General features: G+C 39.9%; 1 protein-coding gene across 1 annotated transcript; it reads right to left on the minus strand.

Moving 5' to 3' along the window:
• Nucleotides 1-9,462: 9,462 nt before the first annotated feature.
• Nucleotides 9,463-10,206, minus strand: LOC145980911 (uncharacterized). The gene has a single exon (XM_083113995.1). It carries the CDS (start codon nucleotides 10,204-10,206, stop codon nucleotides 9,463-9,465), a length of 744 nt encoding a protein of 247 aa, XP_082970121.1.
• Nucleotides 10,207-20,637: the final 10,431 nt, after the last annotated feature.

Raw genomic sequence — 20,637 nt, forward strand, 5'->3', positions numbered from 1 at the left:
CTCAGGCTGGGGTCAGTAATTATTTTAACATCAGTATGTTTTCTGACATTTTCAATTGTTTTGCCATATACAGAATTGACCATTAATTTAAACAAAGATTTATCAAATTGGCTCATTGCAGATGTTCGAAGCTCTGTGTTTGTATCAATATATGGCTTCAACCATCTTGAGTGCCTGAACCTCAAAACTTTTCCAATTTTGCTCACTCGAACACCATGATTCATTAGGAACTGGAGGTTTTTGTAATATATAACATAATCCTGTTTTGGCTCCAGAGTCATCATCAATTTCTTCTGTTTAGAGCCAGGTGAGCACTTAACCTCAGGAATTGGGGGCAGATCAGAAAATTTGTTGTGTAAATCATCAGGAATTGTCAGATCAACTTCTAAGAACAGGCCATACTTACTGTCATCAAAATCCTTAAGATTCTCAATATTAAAATCTTCGAACCATTCAAGCCCTGCATATGGCAGTTTATCCATCATAGCATAACCATACAGGCTATTGGCATCCACATACAGTATATAATTTGATGGCAGTGCTGGATCATAATCTGGAATATATTTGTTATTTGCTCTGGCATATCTCTGAGAGCATTGCACCATGCGTCCTCTTATACATTGCTCCATAAACAGATACATGTCCTGATCCTGGATCAGATCCAATTGCATTTTAGTGTTCAAAAACATTGCAGACCATGCTAGGCCCGGAGCACTGTAAAAATACATTGGATCCAGCTTATAATTTTGCATGGAAGATTTTCTGAATGCTTGCAGTATATCAGCTAAGAGGGTCACATCAAGTTTTAAATATGCCATGTGATAATCACCAAATGTCTGGCATTTTAAATTGTTCCACATCAATTGGGCATGGTGATAATCTTCATCAGTGATTCCAGATCCTCTGATTTTGCTGTAAAATGCTTGTTGTGGTGGCAGAGCAGACTCATCAAATTTAGAAAAATCTGTAACATAGTCATATGGATATACACCCTTCCGCCTAATTAATTTCAGGTCCTGATTTGGAAACAAAGCACATGTGATTTTGAATTGAACATCAGATAATTGAGTTGCCAGTGTAGCCAGGCTAGCCGATAAAATTCTGTATGAATCAAGAAATCTTAAGTGAATAGGAACACCATTAACTTTAATTATTTTGCTAATAGCAATATATTTCTCATCATTTTCAGCTAAAATATTTAAATTCTGCTTGTCAAACCCCTCGTATCTGATCAAATAATGGAAATCATAATTGGATGCTCCATGGCAAAATATGGGGACAAATTTTGGTCTCTGGATCTTAATATTACAGCTATTACACAGGGCCATTAAGAATTTACCATATGTATGAGAATGGTGATGTACCTTGATATTTGTATCTGAAAATTCAGAATCACATACCGGGCATTTTTCTGCATTGTTGAAATCTTCAATCTGTTTCTCTGTTAAAGGCAACATGAGTTTTGATTTTAATAAGATATTAGATGCTATGTCATGGCACTCATTTTCTATTCTATGTGCAAATTCTTTGATGGCACCTGCTCCCATGTATGAATCTTTTTTACTAACAACACCATCCTGTACAACAACATAATAAAAACTAGAAGGTTCATGTAACTGGTATGGTGTAATTGAAGATTCATCAGGATCTGGGCTACAGAATGCAAGAGGTTTGAGATTTGATTCAAAATCACAGACTATATATGCTGGGTGTTCCAACAAGGCTTCAAACTTTTTGAATTTGGCATTTTAACTTGGCATTGGCATCACCATATGAACAGGTTTATAGTTGCCACAGTATTTCAGATGCTCAATTAACTTGTTTTTAGCAATTTCTGCATTCACTTCCCGAACCCCATTCACCATTTTTCTACCATCAAATACAGTTAAACATCTTCGGCACAACTTGAATATTCTATTAGATTTGTCTAGTTGTGTTCTGACTAAAGCTTCAAGATTATGTATCAGAGTGTAATGGTGTGTAGCATCCCCTTCAATTAAGAGCAGATCAATCGGAACAGCAGAATCATCATCAAATGTACTGATTCTGAGAGGTGCTATCAAGCAATTGCCACGGCCAGTGGAACAAATAAATACATTAATAGATAATTGTTTACCATTAATATCCCTCGCCTTTTTTTCAAATTTATCAATATTCTGAACAGACATTGGATATTCTAAACCCTCCATTGCTTCATCAAAATCATGTTCATGCTGTTTATAATAACTTATTCTCTGAGGATTTCTTGAAACTGGATACAAAGCAGCTAAAATACACCACAAAAAGCATTTCTCATCATTATTTTTTATATTAACCACGGATTGTTTGTTTTTAATATTGACAGGTAATGGCAAATATGTAGATCCTTGTAATGGGCTGAATTCAGAAATATTAACAGAGAGCTTGTGTGGAGATCCGCATATGCTCCATCCTGACTCTTTTGCTGCAAATTCAGAGTGTTTAATATTCAATTGATCTATCAAACTGCTTATTATTTTGTCTGAATTTGCATTTGAATATACAGGTACAGTTTCTGTTATGTGGGGCTGTGTAAATTTTGTGCCATTTGGTTTCTTATATTGTGTAAACAATTTGAGAGACAGCTTATAAGAGCCATTTTGTGCATTTAGAATTGTCTGCACATCAGGATTTATACTGTTCAAAAAATTCTTAATACCACATCTTGGCTCTGATTTAAACAGTGATCCCTTAATTGGCCATTAAAACTGCTATGGATGGGTTCATAGCGTGGCTGCTTTGCCGGTCCAGCATTAACAGGTGTTTCATGCTTCCTTTTCAGACCAGATGTAGATGGTTGTGGGGGCAATGTTGATGACTGTGCAGAGCAAGTACCTTTATGTTTATATGTGAAATATTCCATGCTATATTTTCTATGGCATTTAGGGCATATTTTAGTGGGAGTTCTGCATTTGTCTAGAACACAATTCCTTTGGTGCCTGGCCCAATTGGGGCTGGATATATTTTTTTGCATTGATTACAATGTTTTTGATTTGGCATTTTTATTATTGGTTTATTATATAAAATTTCTTGGGGTTCAAATCAAAATTCTATGCTTAATAAAAAATATCAGTTGGGTTCAGTGCAGACAAAAAAAACTGCATAGCTCTATGTCAATTAGTTCTTGAGATATTAATTATTTTGTATTTAGGAACCACTTTGGCCCCCCTGCCAAAAATTGGCTTTTTACTGCACCAGTGTATATTGTTCCTATGATCTTACTTGGGTTATTCCACCAGACTGTATGGCAGACAAAAAAAACTGCATAGCTCTATGTCAATTAGTTCTTGAGATATTAATTATTTTGTATTTAGGAACCACTTTGGCCCCCCTGCCAAAAATTGACTTTTATTGCATCAGTGTATATTGTTTCTATGACCTTACTTGGGTTTTCCGCCAAATTATATGCTTCAAGTCTCCTATACTTTGGTGGAGCCTGTTCAGGTTCTATCCCCCGCGATGTGGGTTCCTCTGCCGATCCAGCAAAGGTGAGGAATCTGCACTGTGCTCTGGCTTATATAGATTTATAGAGCCAATAGAAACCTTGCTTATTTAAACCAATCAGAATAAAACACATCATCACATTATGTCATAAGCAACCAATCAGAAAACAACACATGTCTAATAATTTATTGCATAATAATTTGTTGCAAAACATGATGCAATATAAATAAACCACAACTTGGCCACAAGTGGACCGGAAGTAGGCAAACCGGAAGTGGACCGGAAGTGGACCGGAAGTGGACCGGAAGTAGACCGGAAGTGGACCGGAAGTGGACCGGAAGAAGACCGGAAGTGAACCGGAAGTGGACCGGAAGTAAATATGTGTGGGTGGGTGTGGGTGGGTGTGGGTGTGGGTGTGGGTGGGTGTGGGTGGCTTTTTGGTTTAGTTTTAAGTGTAGCCAAAAAAAATATCAAGAGGGGTATATTTTTGACAAATTTATGGACAACAATCTCACATAAATGCCTTTTGTAAGTGTAGCCAAATCAATCTGAGGGGGCTCATCATTTCACAGGAAATTCTCGAGGGCATTTTTACAAAAATCTTGGATTAGACAGGGTTCCACACTTGAGCAATAAGCTCATGTGCTCATGTTGAGCTAGTTTTAAGTGTAGGCAAATCTGCCTGAGGGGGGTTCATCATTTCTCGTGCTGGTTATAGCACCAATTACACTACTACTGACCAACAAGACACGAGCATGGCAACTTTGGAAGGGCTTCCCGAGTGAACACACGCACAATGCCTTTGCTGCTCTGCGACGACACTCAAAGTATCTCCTTTGAAAAAAATATAAGGAACATATAGACAATATCACTGCAACAATCCCGGAAAACCCAAAAAACTTTTTTAATCTAATAAACTCGAGGATAAATAACAGTAGGATTCCAGCTGAAATTACGCATGATAGTGAAAGTGCGATAGGCGACCGAAGGGCAGAACTCTTCAACGCTTATTTTCATGGTAACTTCTGCCCCCCGTCTTCCCTTGCAGCGTTGCCAAACGTAAGACCAGTCTGTTCCTCCTCTCTAACAACGCTTGTCACTACACCCGATGAGGTGAAGGATCTATTGTCGTCTCTTTCAGTTCACCGTGCCCTAGGACCGGACGATATCAACATCATGTTCCTCAGGAAAACTGTGCAATTCCTGTGCTATCCCCTTTCCATTCTCTTGAACAGATGTTTTTCGGAAGGCATCTTTCCTCACGCTTGGAAATAAGCTAACATCACACCGATTCACAAAAGTGGTAACAAAAATTTTGTTTCATCTTACAGACCAATCTCCTTACTCTCTCCTCTGTCCATCATTTGTGAAAAAGTAATCAAAGACAGACTGTACAAATTTGTTTCTCCGTACTTAAGCTCTAAGCAACATGGTTTTCTTCCTGGTAGCTCCTGTCTTACAAACCTGTCTGTTTTACTCTCACATGCTATGAAATGCATTTCAAATAATTCACAATTAGATGTAATATACTTTGATCTGGCGAAAGCCTTTGATACTGTTAGTTATCGTCTTCTGATTCACAAATTATGCAATAGATTCAACATTCATGGCAAATTTCTCACCCTTCTCACAGATTACCTTAGCGATCGCCAACAACTTGTCGTTCTTCCAGGAAGTATTTCTAACTTTCTTCCTGTCCTCTCTGGAGTTCCACAGGGTAGTGTTCTAGGACCTCTCTTGTTCATATTATTCGTCGATGACCTTGCCGACCATTTCACAGCCCCCTCTAGCAATTACCTTCTTTTCGCAGATGACTGTAAAATTTTCAGGGAAATCTCCACTTCCGACGATTCTCATCTTCTTCAGAATAACATAGCAACATTTACATCCTGGTGCCTGACATGGGACCTTACATTACATCCTGACACTTGTACTACTCTCACTATCTCTCTCAAGAAGAATCTGTTAAAGTCATCTTACTCCATCTCTGGCAATAACATCAAAGCATCCTCTCACAAAGACCTAGGCATTGTTTTCGACCAAAAGCTTACATTTGAGGAACATATTATATGCACCACAAAAAAGGCCATGCGTCTCTTAGGTTTAACCTACCGTTTCACTGAAATTAGTGACATCTCAGCTCTCACTTTGTACTTCAAATCATCCATCTCCCCAATAATAGAATACTGCTTTCCCGTCTGGTCCATGGCATGTTCCACTCACCTCTCCAGAATCGATTCAGTCTTTCACTTCTTCCTAACTATAGTCCGTCCCAGGGTTCCCTCATTACGCAATTTTTCATCTCCGCATCTCTTGCCTTTTCTAAACTTACAAACTGCTTATCAGCGACGTTTGCAGAATGATTTCAGTTACTTATACAAAATTGTGAATGGCAAAATCCGCTGCAACACACTCCTTGAGGAATTCCACTTTAGAGTACCTATGCGCACAACTCGCAATACAAGGTTATTTTATACAAAAAAAACCTAGACTATAAATTCAAAAAAGATCTCTCTTTTATAGACTTGCAGCACAATACAATGATCTCCCCTCAAGTATTGATATATTTTCCTCCGAGTTTGCCTTTCGGTCTTCTATCAGAAGAAATACTTGTAATTAATATCACATAGTGCCATCTCTTACTTATTTTTTTTGTTCATTTGCTATTCAATTTTATGTTGTTTTGTTACTCTCAATTATTTCTTATTTATTTTTTATTGATGTATTTTATTTTATCTTTTTATTTTATTTATTTTTATGCTTATTATAATTATTGCTTTCTCATTGTTGACAATTTCAGTGTAAAATGGCCACCTGTGCTGTATCTGAAATTTTCTCAATAAATAAATAAATAAACATGTTGCCATACCCCTCCCTACTCCTAGCTCTTGTTTTAGGAATCTAGACTGTACGACGTTTACCGTTTCCCCTCCCTCCCAGACCCATAGTTCGATGCCATAGAACAGTGTTGCCTTAACTGTGGCCTCTTAGACCCCCTCCAGAATTTTGATTCGTATATTTGGTACTTTGTATTTTATTTTTCTTGTTTTTTCCAACGCAAACATTGCTTTACATTTATTCCTGTGTACGTGCCTTGCCCACCTGCCCGTCATTGTCATCACCATGCCTAAATAATCGTACTGTTTCACCTATCGACACTTGTCTCTCTATATTTCTATTGTTCATCATTACCAAATACATACTCATTCGTAAATACCATTATCTTGGTCTTCTTGATATTTACTCGCATGGCCCATTTCCCGCAATATCCATGTAATCTGTCGAGACCGTTCTGTAGATCCTCTGTTGTGTTCGAAATCAGTACCAGGTCGTCTGCGTACAACAGAAGCGGTACCTTTATGTTGGATATCGTTTGTGGATCCGTGTCCCTCTGTGATATTTCCTCCACGATATCGTTGATGAAGAGAATAAATAGCAGAGGTGAGAGAACGCACCCCTGCTCACCCCCAGTACTGATTCATTTGTACCTGTAACGCCCTCATTCCCGCACTTTACGCAAAACTTAACTTTTTCATATGCCGCTTGGAGAGACCTGATCATTCTGGCGGATACCCCAAGGTCCCACAATTTTGTCCAGAACGTTTGCCTGTTAGCCGTGTCAAACGCCTTTCGAAATCAACGTAGAAGCAATATAGTTTCCCCCTTTTGACCCCTAGTTTCTCTTGTATGAATGTTTGCAATATAAGTACATTGTCTATTGTCTCAAATTTTTTCCGAAACCCAGCTTGCAGAGGGGAAAGTACATCAAAATTTTCGCACCATTTTTGTAAGCGTCTATATAATATCTGGCAGTACACTTTGCTCAGTACCGACAGTAATGAGACCCCCTGTAATTGTTAGGATTGCTCTTTTCCCCCTTACCCTTGTAGATGAGGCAAATTATAGTATCCGACCATTTTTCCGGAAACAGCCGCTTCCGGTAGAGCCCATTCATAATTTCCCTGCCCATTTTTGCCATCTGTGAGTTTTTATTTGTGCCCTTTATAATCTCAGCGGTTAAGCTATCCGTGCCTGCCGCCTTCCCGTTTCTTAGCGATTTGATTTCCAGAGAGTATTCATTGTCTGTTACCTCCTCATCTAGAATTGGTACGAAGGTTCCCATGTAATTTCCCTCGTTCCCAGGTGTATTTATTTCTCCCTCCCTTGTTCCCATTATTCCCTTAAAGTGTCGTTCCCACGTTTCGGGGGTAATCTCCGCCTCCGTGTACTCCTTCCCTCTTAAGTTCCGGATTATTCTCCATAGCTGTGCTGCGTCTCGCTGTTGCACGGCCTCCTCTATCGCGGTTTAAGAAACGATAGATAAGAGGTCCTCCCACTTCCCTTTTTCCCTCTCCAGTATCGTAGCGTATAGTTTCCGCAGCGTCACATACGTTACTCTATTTGCCTCGTCGCTGTGTATTTTGATTTTTTTCAAAGCCTGTGTCATTGCTCTTTTCTGAATTTTGCATGCATCATTATACCATCCTCCCTTTTGAGTTTTCCCTCCCCCCGCCCATCCTGTATCATGTGCCTGGCTGCTCTCTCCATGCAATGGTATTATAAGTTTAATGCTTGAAGTACATCCCCCTCGGATAGTAAATTCAACATTTCATTCGTCATTAGATCTGAAATTTTATCGATTAATGTATCTGAAAATTCCAGAGAGCCCTCCTCCTTCCATCGATATCTCCGAACTGCTTCGGGAGCAGCGCCGCCTGTTGCCCCTTCCTTGCTTCTCCCGTTCATATTTCCTCCCCCCCTCCGTAGTTCAGAGTTGCTATTAACGGGAGATGTTTGTTCTCTGTTCTTGCATCCACCAGAAATTCTGTTGTTTTGTGTTAAGTCCCTCGACATAATAAAATAATCTATGACGCTAGCTCCGTTATCAGTGACGTATGTGAAATTCCCTTCTCTGTCCCCTCCGCATTATCCGTTGAGTATGACAAAGTTAAAAACCTCCCCGAAATCCAATAATTTCCTCCCGTCTGCATTCACGTGCGAGTCTTTGCTTTGTCTTGTATAAAATATCCACTCGTCCTTTGATGCGCCCCTTTCCCCCTACCCTGAGATCATCCCCCCAATTATATCATCTATCCCAATTCTTGCGTTAAAGTCACCCGCGACTAGCATGCTTGCATCGGGGAAGTTGTCCTCAACCTCATTCCGAAACATGGTTAAGTTTTCAAAGTAGTTTTCATCCCTGTATTTGGTCCCCGTTGGTTGGTTATAAACAGTTACGAGACAGAATTTCAGTCCCTCCAGCGCAAAGAGAGTTCCCAGAATCTCATCGTGCTTAGTATCCAGTAATATTACTTTCCCATCCCACTCCTGTTTGAATAGTACAATCAGCTCCCCTATGTTAAGTCCCCATTTTGCCTTCCTCCCTACACATTTACTAAAACACCTAAATTTCAGATTTTCAGGAATGTCCTCCCACGTTTCCTGAAGGACGACATTATTGAAGGACCGAACGTACTCTCTAAACCCCTCTTGGTGCAACTTACTCTTCAGTCCTTCTACGTTCCAGCTCAGTATCTTTATCTCGTGCCCCCCCGGTCCCCCTCCCGCGTTGGAACTGGGAACTAACCTACACATACCTGATTTCGGCTGCAGCTCGGAAGGCCTCTCCATCACCCTTTGGTGTCTGCGGTCCGAAACATCATACATATCGGCACAATTTAAATCCGAATTCCTAGGACGCACTTGTTGTTCTCGTCGGGCCCTTTCCACCTCCACTACAGAGTCCGGAGGTTATTCTGTGCCTCTCCTTTTCCAGAGGCGTGGATCCCTGTGGATCCCTGCAGTCTCCTGGCTGGACGATTGCGGCCTCTCGTTCCAAGCTCCCCCATCGCGCGCGCCGCGGTCAGCCGTGACATCTCTCCTCTGGGAAGCAACCCTTTCCTGGCCGTTGATCTCTCGGGGACCGTCCATCCTGCTGCCGCCAGTTTCGCCTTTGTCCATCTCCCGTCCATGGTTGCCAAATGTCCATCCTCCGTGTCCTCATCGTTGTCCAACACAGATGATGTCGGAACTGTCGTCGTTCGTAACGAAAACTTGGCCATCAACTACTAATTTATTATAACTAATGGAGGCCCGTCTTCCCTCTCTCCTGGCATCCCTCATGTGTTCCGTAAGAAGTTGCCTCTGCCTCAGGATCTGCGGCGAGAAGTCTTCTCGGAGGAATATGGAGGTGCCCTGTAGCTTCTTCCGGCTTGCCAATATCTCGTCATTCTTCTTGTCGTGGTGGAACTTAACGATGATCGGCCTGCAACCCGAGACTTTGTAGTGAAGCCTGTGCGCTCTCTCCACCGCCAGATCGTCGAGGTCCACGTTCAGCTTCTCCCTCGCCAGATCCCTGATCTTCTCCTCCGACTGCTGCCAGTTTTCATGTCCGTTTTCTTCCACACCATCTAAAATTAAATTATTTCGTTTCAAATGGACCACAAATTTGTCCACCTCCGTCTCCCCCGAACCTAATCTCCGCCACAGCGCGTCGTTCTCTTCTCGGAGCGTTGCGTTCTCTTTCCCAAGCTCTTCCAATCTCCTTCCAATCGCGGCCATCCCCGCCTCGTTGTTGGCAGTTTTTTCGTACACATCTTGCAAAGTTACTAATTTTTCATTTATGTTCCGGATCGCCGCTGGGACACTGTCCAGCGCCTTCAGTCTATCTACAATGCAGTCCAGGTTATTTTTGGGGGTCGGTTCCGGATTTAGCTCCACACCCCAAATCACCAGCAACGTCATAATAAGTATTGCACTTATCATTGCCTCCGTATGCACGTTTTTTCGGCACACATTCACACACACACTTGGACCTCTGTAGGTGTGCCAGAGGCCCACCCGCGCGGCCAATAGCACGCAGATGGCGATTGGCTACTCGACTAAATATGTCTTAAGTGGTATAACAATTGATTCTACCAAGCGTCATGCTTTTATCGAAAAGTCAATGATTCCGGACTTAACCGCCGGTCTGTGATAAAGAGACACTTTTCTGGTGCTGTCCTCCATTTGGAGACACATTGTATGGCGCATCTTTCATTAAAATATATTAAAACTGATATCGTTTTAAAGCTTATAAATTAGGCTACAACTTTTATTCGAAGCAATTTTTTGTCATTTCATTTGTTCAAAAGTTACGAGGCAAAAACTTTAGAAAGTGCTAGAGAAAATTCACTTTTTGAAGATTATTGTTTAAATTACAGCAAAACCACCAACATTATCGAACAATTAAACAGAATCTTTTTTGTAGCCAATCTAATGAGAATTAAGACTATAAAGAAGATTACTTGCATACGACCATTGGTTACGGAGATATAGGTCAATAACTGAGAGTCTGCGAAATTGTTGTTTGGGGGTGCGCTGAGGGGGAAGCACCGCGATTAGGGACGGGGACTTTTGGGACTTTGCACTACTAGTAAATTCAGCTTTTACAGAATTAGTCAAATGAAACCTTTTTTTGTCCTGCATAGACTGGGCTGTATACACTACAGCGCAAAGTCTGCGAGAAACAGAATTTAATCAGTGGTTGACCGTCTTTTCTTTGGGAAGTTCTCTTGTTGATTTCTAGCCACATTTAAAACCTTCATTAACCGAAGTCGGGCTTATCGGGGTTCGGATTAACGAGGTTTTACTGTAATTCAAATGAAGGAGCTATCACTTTCCTGGTAAACTGTTGTTCATTTCTCTAGGAAAAGGGCTTTGTTTTGTCGCCCTTAAACAAACAATAACACAAAGCAACTCTCATAGTAGCTGAAATACTGAGTCTGATGAAAACCAAATTAAAATTTTAAAATCTAAATAAGTTTTCTTTTAAACTTCTATTTTCAACACATTTACATGATATAACAGTTTTATAAGTACTTTTTATTGTTTTCAACAGAAAGCAACAAATGTACACTTATAATTTCCTTAAATCACTCCCACAACATTTTACAACACATAGAACATTCTGGAAAAGCAACAGGTAGTTTCTGTAATTGACTTTTCTGGTATTAAATTTAGTAAAAAAGCACTTTAGAATGACCATTTCGCGCAAGTTGTGAGGACAAAAACTACATTACACGAAAATTCCTAAGCAGAAAAGTCGAAAAGAGGAGTCTTTATGTGTACAAATCATTTTCGTTTTCTTAACAATGGAAGAAAATCAATGTATATTGTTTTCTCATCCAGGTTGGCTCGTCCATTTGTCTGTTCTGGTCAACAATCGAATCATTGATTTTCCTACCAAGTCCTTGTATTAAATGTCACGATCATCCTATCCGTCTGTTTGCCAAAGAGAGTCAAAATGTACACTGACAATCTATCCAATAGCGACTTATCTCTAACAAGTATAAGTCGAAATATTTTTATAGGTGAAATGTCGATAAGATACTAACTTTAAAAAAAGATAATTATCTCAATTTAGCTATTTAAAAACTGCGATTACTACAAAGATGAAATTTTGTGCAAGGAAATCGCTTTGGATTGGAAGGCATCAATAGCTGTCCATGTCAAAAAATATAACGAACAAAGTAAGAATATGCAATATCAGTGGCGGCTCGTGGTCTGGCTCTATGGGTGTGCACTTCAGTCTCGCGTCCAGAAGTGTTATTGTAAATACTCGCACCCATTTTTGCAACCCAAGCTTGATCACCTTTCACTGAAAATGAGGCTATGACAGAGTTATATTTCATGATTTTTACAAATTCCAATATTTCGGACCAGCCAATCACGAGAAGAGCGATGTTATTATGCCATATGTAATTCAGCATTCGATAACCTGATAAAATCACTCAAAACATAGAAATACCTATCTACAATATCAATACTATTGCCGATATGCAAAATATTTCGTAAAAACTTCCTCCCCCGCTTCGCTGATATTAATGAACAAAGATAATTGGCGTATACCAAAGAAGCCAATCCAACTACCACATGGAGGAAATCAGCTAGCCGTTGTTTATTTCTAATGACCGACTGATCAAACGAAGCAAATCAAGCGAAATCTTAAAAGAAAATTTCAGTACTCACTCCGTCCACACTGCACTGCTTCGTACTTCAGAATTTCCCTTCCCTTCCGCCGTATCCATATACGGTTCGAGTTCAGTTGCTACAGCATTTGAAGCTATCGTCCCTCCAAAAATTCAAAATCGTTAAATATCAAATCTCTGCTTTCGCTATGTACAGTTTCCATACTCATCATGAAATCAAACACTTTGCACTGAAAGAGGTACGAGCTTTTGAAGGCGCTAAACAATTTTGCAACGCAGTAAGAAACGACATACAATGCCAAAGAGCTGACTGATTGATGCACGCTCCCTCCGCGCGGGTTTATAACTCGGCTACTGCGCCAATGACTGCGAAACAGAGACCGTTTATTTTGGCCAAGATGCATGCATTATACCGCGTTTGGTAGAACCTGTCCCGCTTCCCGCGCTAGGGAGCGCTCAACAGTTTCGGTGCCAATAAGAAACTAGGAAAAAATCGTCTGCGGGGCAGCGAGGAGCGAATGAAAGCCAGAAGAGAGGCGCTTACGTAGACGCTGTTGCGACGTTGCGTATTTTAATTGGCTGCCTGGCTTTGACTTTCCCCAGCACCGAGAAAAGCCAGGGAGCAACTAGCGCGGGAAGCGGGACAGGTTGTAACAAACGCGGTATAAGCAAAGGCAATATCAGGCATGTTTAATATACTAGTTTCGCTTTCAGTTGCCCTCTTCCCCTTCCCTCTTTTCTTCCCCTGTCATGCTCGGGACTGAATCGGAGGGACAATATACCATCGAAATTTCCTTTTCTAAAAAAAATCCCTCAATTTGTAACTTTGTATGGGTTGCCTCGACTCCGTCACACGATCTCCAATTGAATTTGTTTGCAACACTACATTTGCTCGCACAACGATCGCTGTGTTCACGGCTTTCCTAATTGATGCAACCTCCCCTCACACGGCGCTCAAGCCAAAACCAATCAGCGTCCTCTAAGCGACTGCTGCAACAGCGTTATAGGGAACGAAATTAACATTGCGTTCAAGCTCCGAGCGCGCTCGGTTTACGCGGGTTGATATCAGTGATCGCAGGCTTCTCCACCATTTCTCTTGGTGGAGCGGCGTGGGAACACTTGATGTTTCGAAGGACATAGAGTTCAATAAATTAGTATAAAAATAATGATTTACATTACAGATTTATTTGGGTGTTCACGTGCGAATGTGCGAATTGGCAGAACGCGCTACTGACCAATATTCCTATTAGTATCCATAAAGCAGTAAACACAGCTTCAATTTGTTTCAATCTAAAGATCTTTGTTTTTAGTTGCACCTATCTCTGATAACATGGCATTGCCTATAGATCATGATATCCTTCAACCACATGCAATTGTTTAAACATAAACAATATTTCTTTATTTCATGGTCATATACATGCTAAACGTATATATGTGTGTGTGTGTTGCCTATAATTATACGTGTGGAATTTAGGCAGACAATGCTTAACTTTATGATATTTTGTTAGTCTTTGATTGAAAATTTATTCTGTTATACCTATTTAAATTACTTCGATTATAAACAAATATTTCAAAATAAATGATTTTTATTTCATTTTGGTGTTATGTAAAAATTTATCTTGTTTTAAATGGTTGTCGCTAAATTTATCTTTTGTGGACATTCCCCCCCTTTTCTTAGCTACCTGTAGCTATCTTTGAGTGTTTGGTTATGTGTACTACCTGTATTAGACCTTCTTAGCAAATGCTCTTATTAGTAATTGAAAGTTCTTGTATGCAAAGCAAAGTTTTACAGTCAATTGCCTGTACTGTTCGACCTTTTTGGGAATACTGCTACTAGTAATTGAGAGCTCTTTCATACAACAAGGCAAGTATTGAATTGATACATCCACTTTAAAAGGTGAGACAGTTTCCAAACATAGGCATCTAAAAAAAAAGCACTTTCGGGAAAGGGGGGGGTTGCTTTCCAGTTTGAATTCCTGGAAAACAACACAATTGCTTGATGGCCTGGAAATCCGGGATGCCGAAAAAGTTTCCATGTTGTTCCCGGATCCGGGGGGGGGGAGGATGGGGGGGATAGAGAGAAGGGCCGGATAACGACGCAACAAAGTGTAGAAACCGATTAAGCATGTACCGAAGTTAACTGTACTCTGTTTCCCGATTCCAGTCGGGTCGAGGTTGGCTGTTTACACTTGAGGGGCGCGGGGTAACACTTCCTTAGCTGGAGATTTCCAGCCCGTAAGCTGGAGGTGAAACCGGTATCAGATGCTCCAGAGTAGATAAGCTGGAAGCGATGCACGTTCACTGGAGAACTTTCTGGAGGTAGAGGGAAGTTGAAGCAAGCAACCTGTGTAGGTTCCAGTAACGAACAGTTAAGGAGAAATTTGCAACCAACCATGCATTTCTCTTCATTTTTGTGTTATTGATGAGATTCTCATCTTCAGTTTTGGTAATTAATATAGGATGCAGATAATGAAGGCAATGATTAATACTTGATTGATTTGGTTCATTTTACTTTGCTTTTCTGCCGCTTTGGCTAATCGCGAAGTTGAGGATTAGTAATGATGAAGAAGATCCATGCCCAGGCCGGGTTTCGGACCCGGAACCACTGGTGTCGGAGCACGATCTGCTAACCCCTCCGCCAAGGAGGTCGGCTAATATTCGATTAATTGTGATTGCATTTTTACTTGTTTCTATTTGTATTTGCACGTTGAGTGCTTGGCTCACAGTTACAACTTCAAAATACCAGTTCAAATCCTGTCTTACGGCTGCCATTTTTCAATATGGCGGCTCAAAGTGCAGTTCGCCGGTGTCTACAACGACTAAAATAACTCATTAGTCACCATTAACAAAAAATACCCGCACGTTTCATGCTTTTATATATAAAATGGGGGTGTAAGGGGGTGATGCTTTCGAAAGGCAACCATTTGACGTACTACAACCTGGACTGCATTTTGCTAACGAGGTTTGGGTGCCTGGATCTGCAGCCAGCGCATGATCCTCTGTAGGATTTGCATGTTTGATTCTTCCTTCATCCACCTCATTGTATCATAATTCATCCTCTTGTCTTGATTAGCCAAAAGTGGCAGAAAAGTGACATATAGTAAGAAAATTCAATCAATAAATTTTGCATACAAAATGCATGATTTACTTTACATTTGACATTAGTCTCCGGATTATACAGACCAGTACTAACACATTATGAACAATTGGTAAGGTGTGTTTTAAAATTCAAATATCACCTCTAACACCCTTAATTGTTCCAATATATTGATTTTTCATGGCTTTCCTCAGTCACTCCAGGTAAAGAGTAGGGTGGTTTATTTAACGAAGGCCCCTAACGTTTCCTCTCATCGTTGGTTCACAGCCGCGTCGTGATTAATTTCAATTACAAATAAACGGTGGTGATTATACCATCTACTCAACGAAATAATCCACCTATAGTCCCTGACAAACTCAGAGAGAGCCAGAAATTATCTTCCTTACATTCTTGACTAGACGTGTGGCCACCACGTGACACTTCGATGTCCACCCACGTGGACAAATGATGGTCACACGTCTCTTCAAGAATATGATTAAAATAAGTTCTTGGTCTCTTCCAGTGTGTTTGATTGTACTTCTCAAACTATATAGCTACCTAATCACTTCCTACCTATCTACTATCCGTTCTAAAACCAACTAACCTATCTGATTATTTACTGTATACATTATTCTTCTTCTGAGGCGCAACAGCTCAATTATGTTCTTCTATTCTTTTCCAGTCAACTCACTTGTCCTCCAACTTTGAATCATGTCACTTCTAACATCGTCTATCCATCTGGTTTTGGGCCATCCTCGTGATCTTGTATCAATAGGTCTCCAGTTGAAAATTTGACAATTCTTTCTTCGGTCATTATTTCAATGAGACCCAACCAAATCAATATTTGAGCTTTGATGTATCTTCTTATATTTTATTAATATATCCAACTATACGTTTGTTTTTATTCGCCATATGCCATTAGACTGTTTCGTTCCTTAATATTTCTTTGAAATATCATCAGTTTCTGAATTATATCTTCTTTGAACACTCAGGTTTCACAGCCATATGTAATTATGGATTGGTACAGTTTTACGTACTGTTTTCATGCAAACTAATTTAGAACGGAATACCTTCTTATGTACATGGTATGATCTGTATCCAACTGAAATCCTTTATTTAATTTTTTCTTCAATTAAAATGTTTCCATTTACTATTGACCCGAGATATTTAAACGACTTAGTACCTATTTACCAAAATCTATTAAAGAAAACTGTTATATATTCACCTTGGCTATCGTATATTACAATTAAAATATCTTATTGCTTTCAATTCACATATCAAAGATTACCGGTATGATCACTGAGAATGAGCTTGAGAAAATACATTCTTTAGGGTAGTTTCATGAAATTATTGAAATCGATACCCGTTGTAGCCCGAAGCAAAGTTCTTTCTTTCCCTCCACTGCGCAGAGAAAGAATAATTGTGAAAATTAATTAACCCACTATGGCAATTTCAATTTCTATATCGTTGGGGGAGAAATATTGAATATTGTGGCGTAACGGTGAAAGACAAAATTGAAACCGAGAGTCAGAAGAAATCCAATTTCCAACCACGTTTTATTAAGTTGACACTTTTTCAATGTGAACTTTGTAACCTGAAGCAATATAATCCAGAACCAGCGGGGAGGGAGTCTAGGCAAGAGCACAAGGACCCAAAGGGGTGAGAAAAAGAATTTGATTGGCAATTCCTTGTTAATAGCAATAACAAACTTATTAAAGTAATTATTACATCGTTCATTTCTCGAATGGAACGAGGAGACTTTGACTCGGTTTTGTCTCGTCTCGGGAAGGAAGGTCTTGTCTCGTTCTTCTTAGGTCACGAACGAGCATCCTCTCGGCACGACTATACGCTATATGTGTACACTATATGTGCAAGGTACAATAAAGAGCGATCCCGGTCTCGGTTTCATCTTGTTGCGCTTTGTATATTTTGAACATGTATAAGTTAAATTTTAACACCATTAGGCCTCGTTTCCATGATATGAAAAACTCAATATGCTGACCAAGTACAAATTTACTTGGTGCAGAGTCTGAAGAAGACCTTGCTAGAAGGTTGAAACGTTACGTTTAGTTTATGGTTTATAATAAAATAAATTTCTGCCTTGGTCAGCATATTGAGTTTTTCAAGTTTTATTTGTTCATTATTTCCACATTAATACGTTTTATTGGCTTATTTTAATATTGTTGTTTGTGGAATGTATCGTATTAGCCAGGGCAGTTCCTTTTTGAGTCCCTGTCCCTATTTTTTTGAACGTAAAACGAGACACCATTTTGTGACAATGACAATGAAAATAAGGATGTACAGAAGAAGATACATTGATTGGAAAAAATTTCAATGATGACTTCTAATTCTGAAGACTGCTTGGTTGGAGTTCAGTATATATCACCATATTATGTAAGTTGATTACGCAGTATTTATTTATTTAATTAGTTTTGAAATAAATATTTATGACGAAACAGATTTTGCATTAAAATCTCTTTTTGTCCCGTTTTTCCTTCAGGAAAATATTAGAAACATCCCGTTTTGTTGTTTTAAGAATATGGACATCTTATGTTTGTGTTGTTATCGAATTTATAGTTTTTTGGCTTTATATTGAAGATTAAATGCAATATAATGAAGTGTCTAAGAACCCGGAACCTCAACACCGGAAGCTGAAACCATTTCCTGTTTCGAGAAATTTCTGAAACTATTCAATCTGGCAACGAGGCAGTCGGTTATTGAATCATTTGCCAGGTTAAAAGTATGTGAGGAGAATGAATCCAGACAAAACCTCATCCGTCTTTTTCAGAAAGAGAAGGAAATTATATCTTTTAAACTTAAAGCTAGCAGGACACAATATTCCACAGGAAACAAAAACAAACTATTTAGGGTTACTAATAAATGAAGGCCTTAGTTTTAAGGAACACATCAAAAAGTTAGCATATAACGGAAACACGCGTCTTGGACAGCTGTATCCGTTGTTTAAAAATGCCACATTAAGAACTAGAAACAGAACGACGCCTTTCAATGTGCTAATCAGAACAATGCTGACTTATGCAAGCATGTTTTGGCAGCATAGCGCGCCTTTATACCAAAAAGGGAAAAAACACAGTGACAATGTACAAAATAAAGCGCTAAGAATAATATCTGGTGGCGATAGATTTGTTCCCAACACGAAAATTCGCGAAATACTAGACCAAGAACCGTCGTACGACTACATGCAGAGCGAAAGGATAAAGTTTTGGGCGGAACAGCCACATCGTATCAACCCAACCTACAGCAACATCGGTCAACGCGATTGTAGAAGGCGGATTTTTAAAATGGTGAGACTAGATTAACTTAAAAATAACAAATACAGAAGCAGTAAGTCGCACAATATAATACAAACCGCAACCTGCTTAATGGCACTTAAGTCTCGCAGCGTCTTCGCTGAACAGTATTCGGATGGGTGACCGTCGCGATATCAGGTTCAATATACAACACTAAGTAGAGTAAACTACTTAGGGCAAGGGCAGAAGAAATCCAGAAGCAAATATATGTAATAGAATAGAAATGATCAGGTCTAGCCTCATTCTAGTATAGGCGGGCACCGTGGCGAAGTGGTTAGCACATCGCGCTATGACGCTAGGGATCCCGGGTTCAAATCCCGGCTTGTGCATGGGTGTTTGTGAGTGTCCATTCATCAATCTCATCATGTCATCACTCATCCCCAAAAGTTGCACAGAAAACGAAGACAAATAAAGCAGAGTATTCAATCAAGAAATCATTATAGAATAATATAACTCCTACAATGTAATACAATGTCAAATGTCCTATTCGAACGAGAGTAGTGCGAAAGGGGAAATAATCAAAATAAGAATCAACTAATGTTGCCGAAACTGCAATAAACTGCAAGACCGGCATGATTACTCCTGTCCTGTCCTGCCCTGCTCTGCCCTGCCCTGCCCTGCCCTGCCCTGCCCCCGGGCTGTATCTAAGTTGACACTCGTTGTTTTTTGTACGCAATGATGTGTTATCTGCCAAGTGAATGTATCATCTCAATGTGAAGCGACGGAAAGACAGCGTTGCAATATGCAGATATTAAACACCTGAACAAGAACAATGTCTAGATAAGGATGTTTATTATAGCATATGGAAGTCACTAGCACCATCAGACGGACGGCAACTTTAAGTTACACGACGGAGGACAAATAGAAACCTTGGACAGATCGAAGATTGTATTATGGGTAAAGACGCGAAATCTGTGTAAGAGAACTATATACAGAGAAAGATTCGTTGTATTGATATTGTGTATGTGAAAATAGTGACAGTATATTTGCTGTGAGTGTTGTTAAAGTTAAACGACAATAAACTTTGGCAAAAGGTAAGATTTTATCATTTCATTTTCTGAAAGCACGTTCTCTGAGGCTCTTTGCAGCTGTAATATATAAAGGAGAGTTAATAACTCTTTTGCGCACGGAGATTGGATAGCTAACGTGACGTAATAATCCTTGGCTCCCTCAAAAAGGAACGTCACGATATCGAATTTCAAGAGGCGCCTCAGCCTTATCTCGTCTCCGTAGCATTCCGAAATATTAGCCCCATCTAGTTCGTTGCACGTTTTGACTCTCTCTTGAAACTGGCGCGTCTAGTTCGTTAAGCTGTGCATCATCGGCTCGTCTACTTCTTTGATTTGGTGTCAAGTAGTGGCTTTGTTGTCTGCACCGTTTCCCCAAGTTCTGGAGCGGTGTAATGTGTAGTGTATGGTCACGTGGTGCGTGCTAACTAATCAAATAAACCTTTAAAGCAGCAGACAGGCATTTGTTGAATCTTCTGAACTTGAATACCACTATCCGTCTACTTGGTTGAATCTTCATTTCCTTGAACCAGCCTGACACCGGGATACATCTGCACTACACCTGGTGTCAAAAAGTGCAGCGAACTAGACGGGGCTATTAATATCTACTACACGTCAACAGCACCAAATTTATTTGCCAAGCTTATGCAGGCAAACAATACCTTTTCACAGATTAGAGGGTAACAAGAAAACAGAGGGTAACAGAATATTAAAGATGGCGGACAGCACGGTGCAAGGATAGCGAGAGCTCCCATAACTTTCCTTCCACTAGGCTGGTACATTAAACGATCAAAGTCCATTTTCCAAATAATCAA

Source organism: Lepisma saccharinum, chromosome 28 (genome assembly GCF_977018435.1).
Source record: "Lepisma saccharinum chromosome 28, izLepSacc3.1, whole genome shotgun sequence".
Classification (NCBI taxonomy): domain Eukaryota; kingdom Metazoa; phylum Arthropoda; class Insecta; order Zygentoma; family Lepismatidae; genus Lepisma; species Lepisma saccharinum.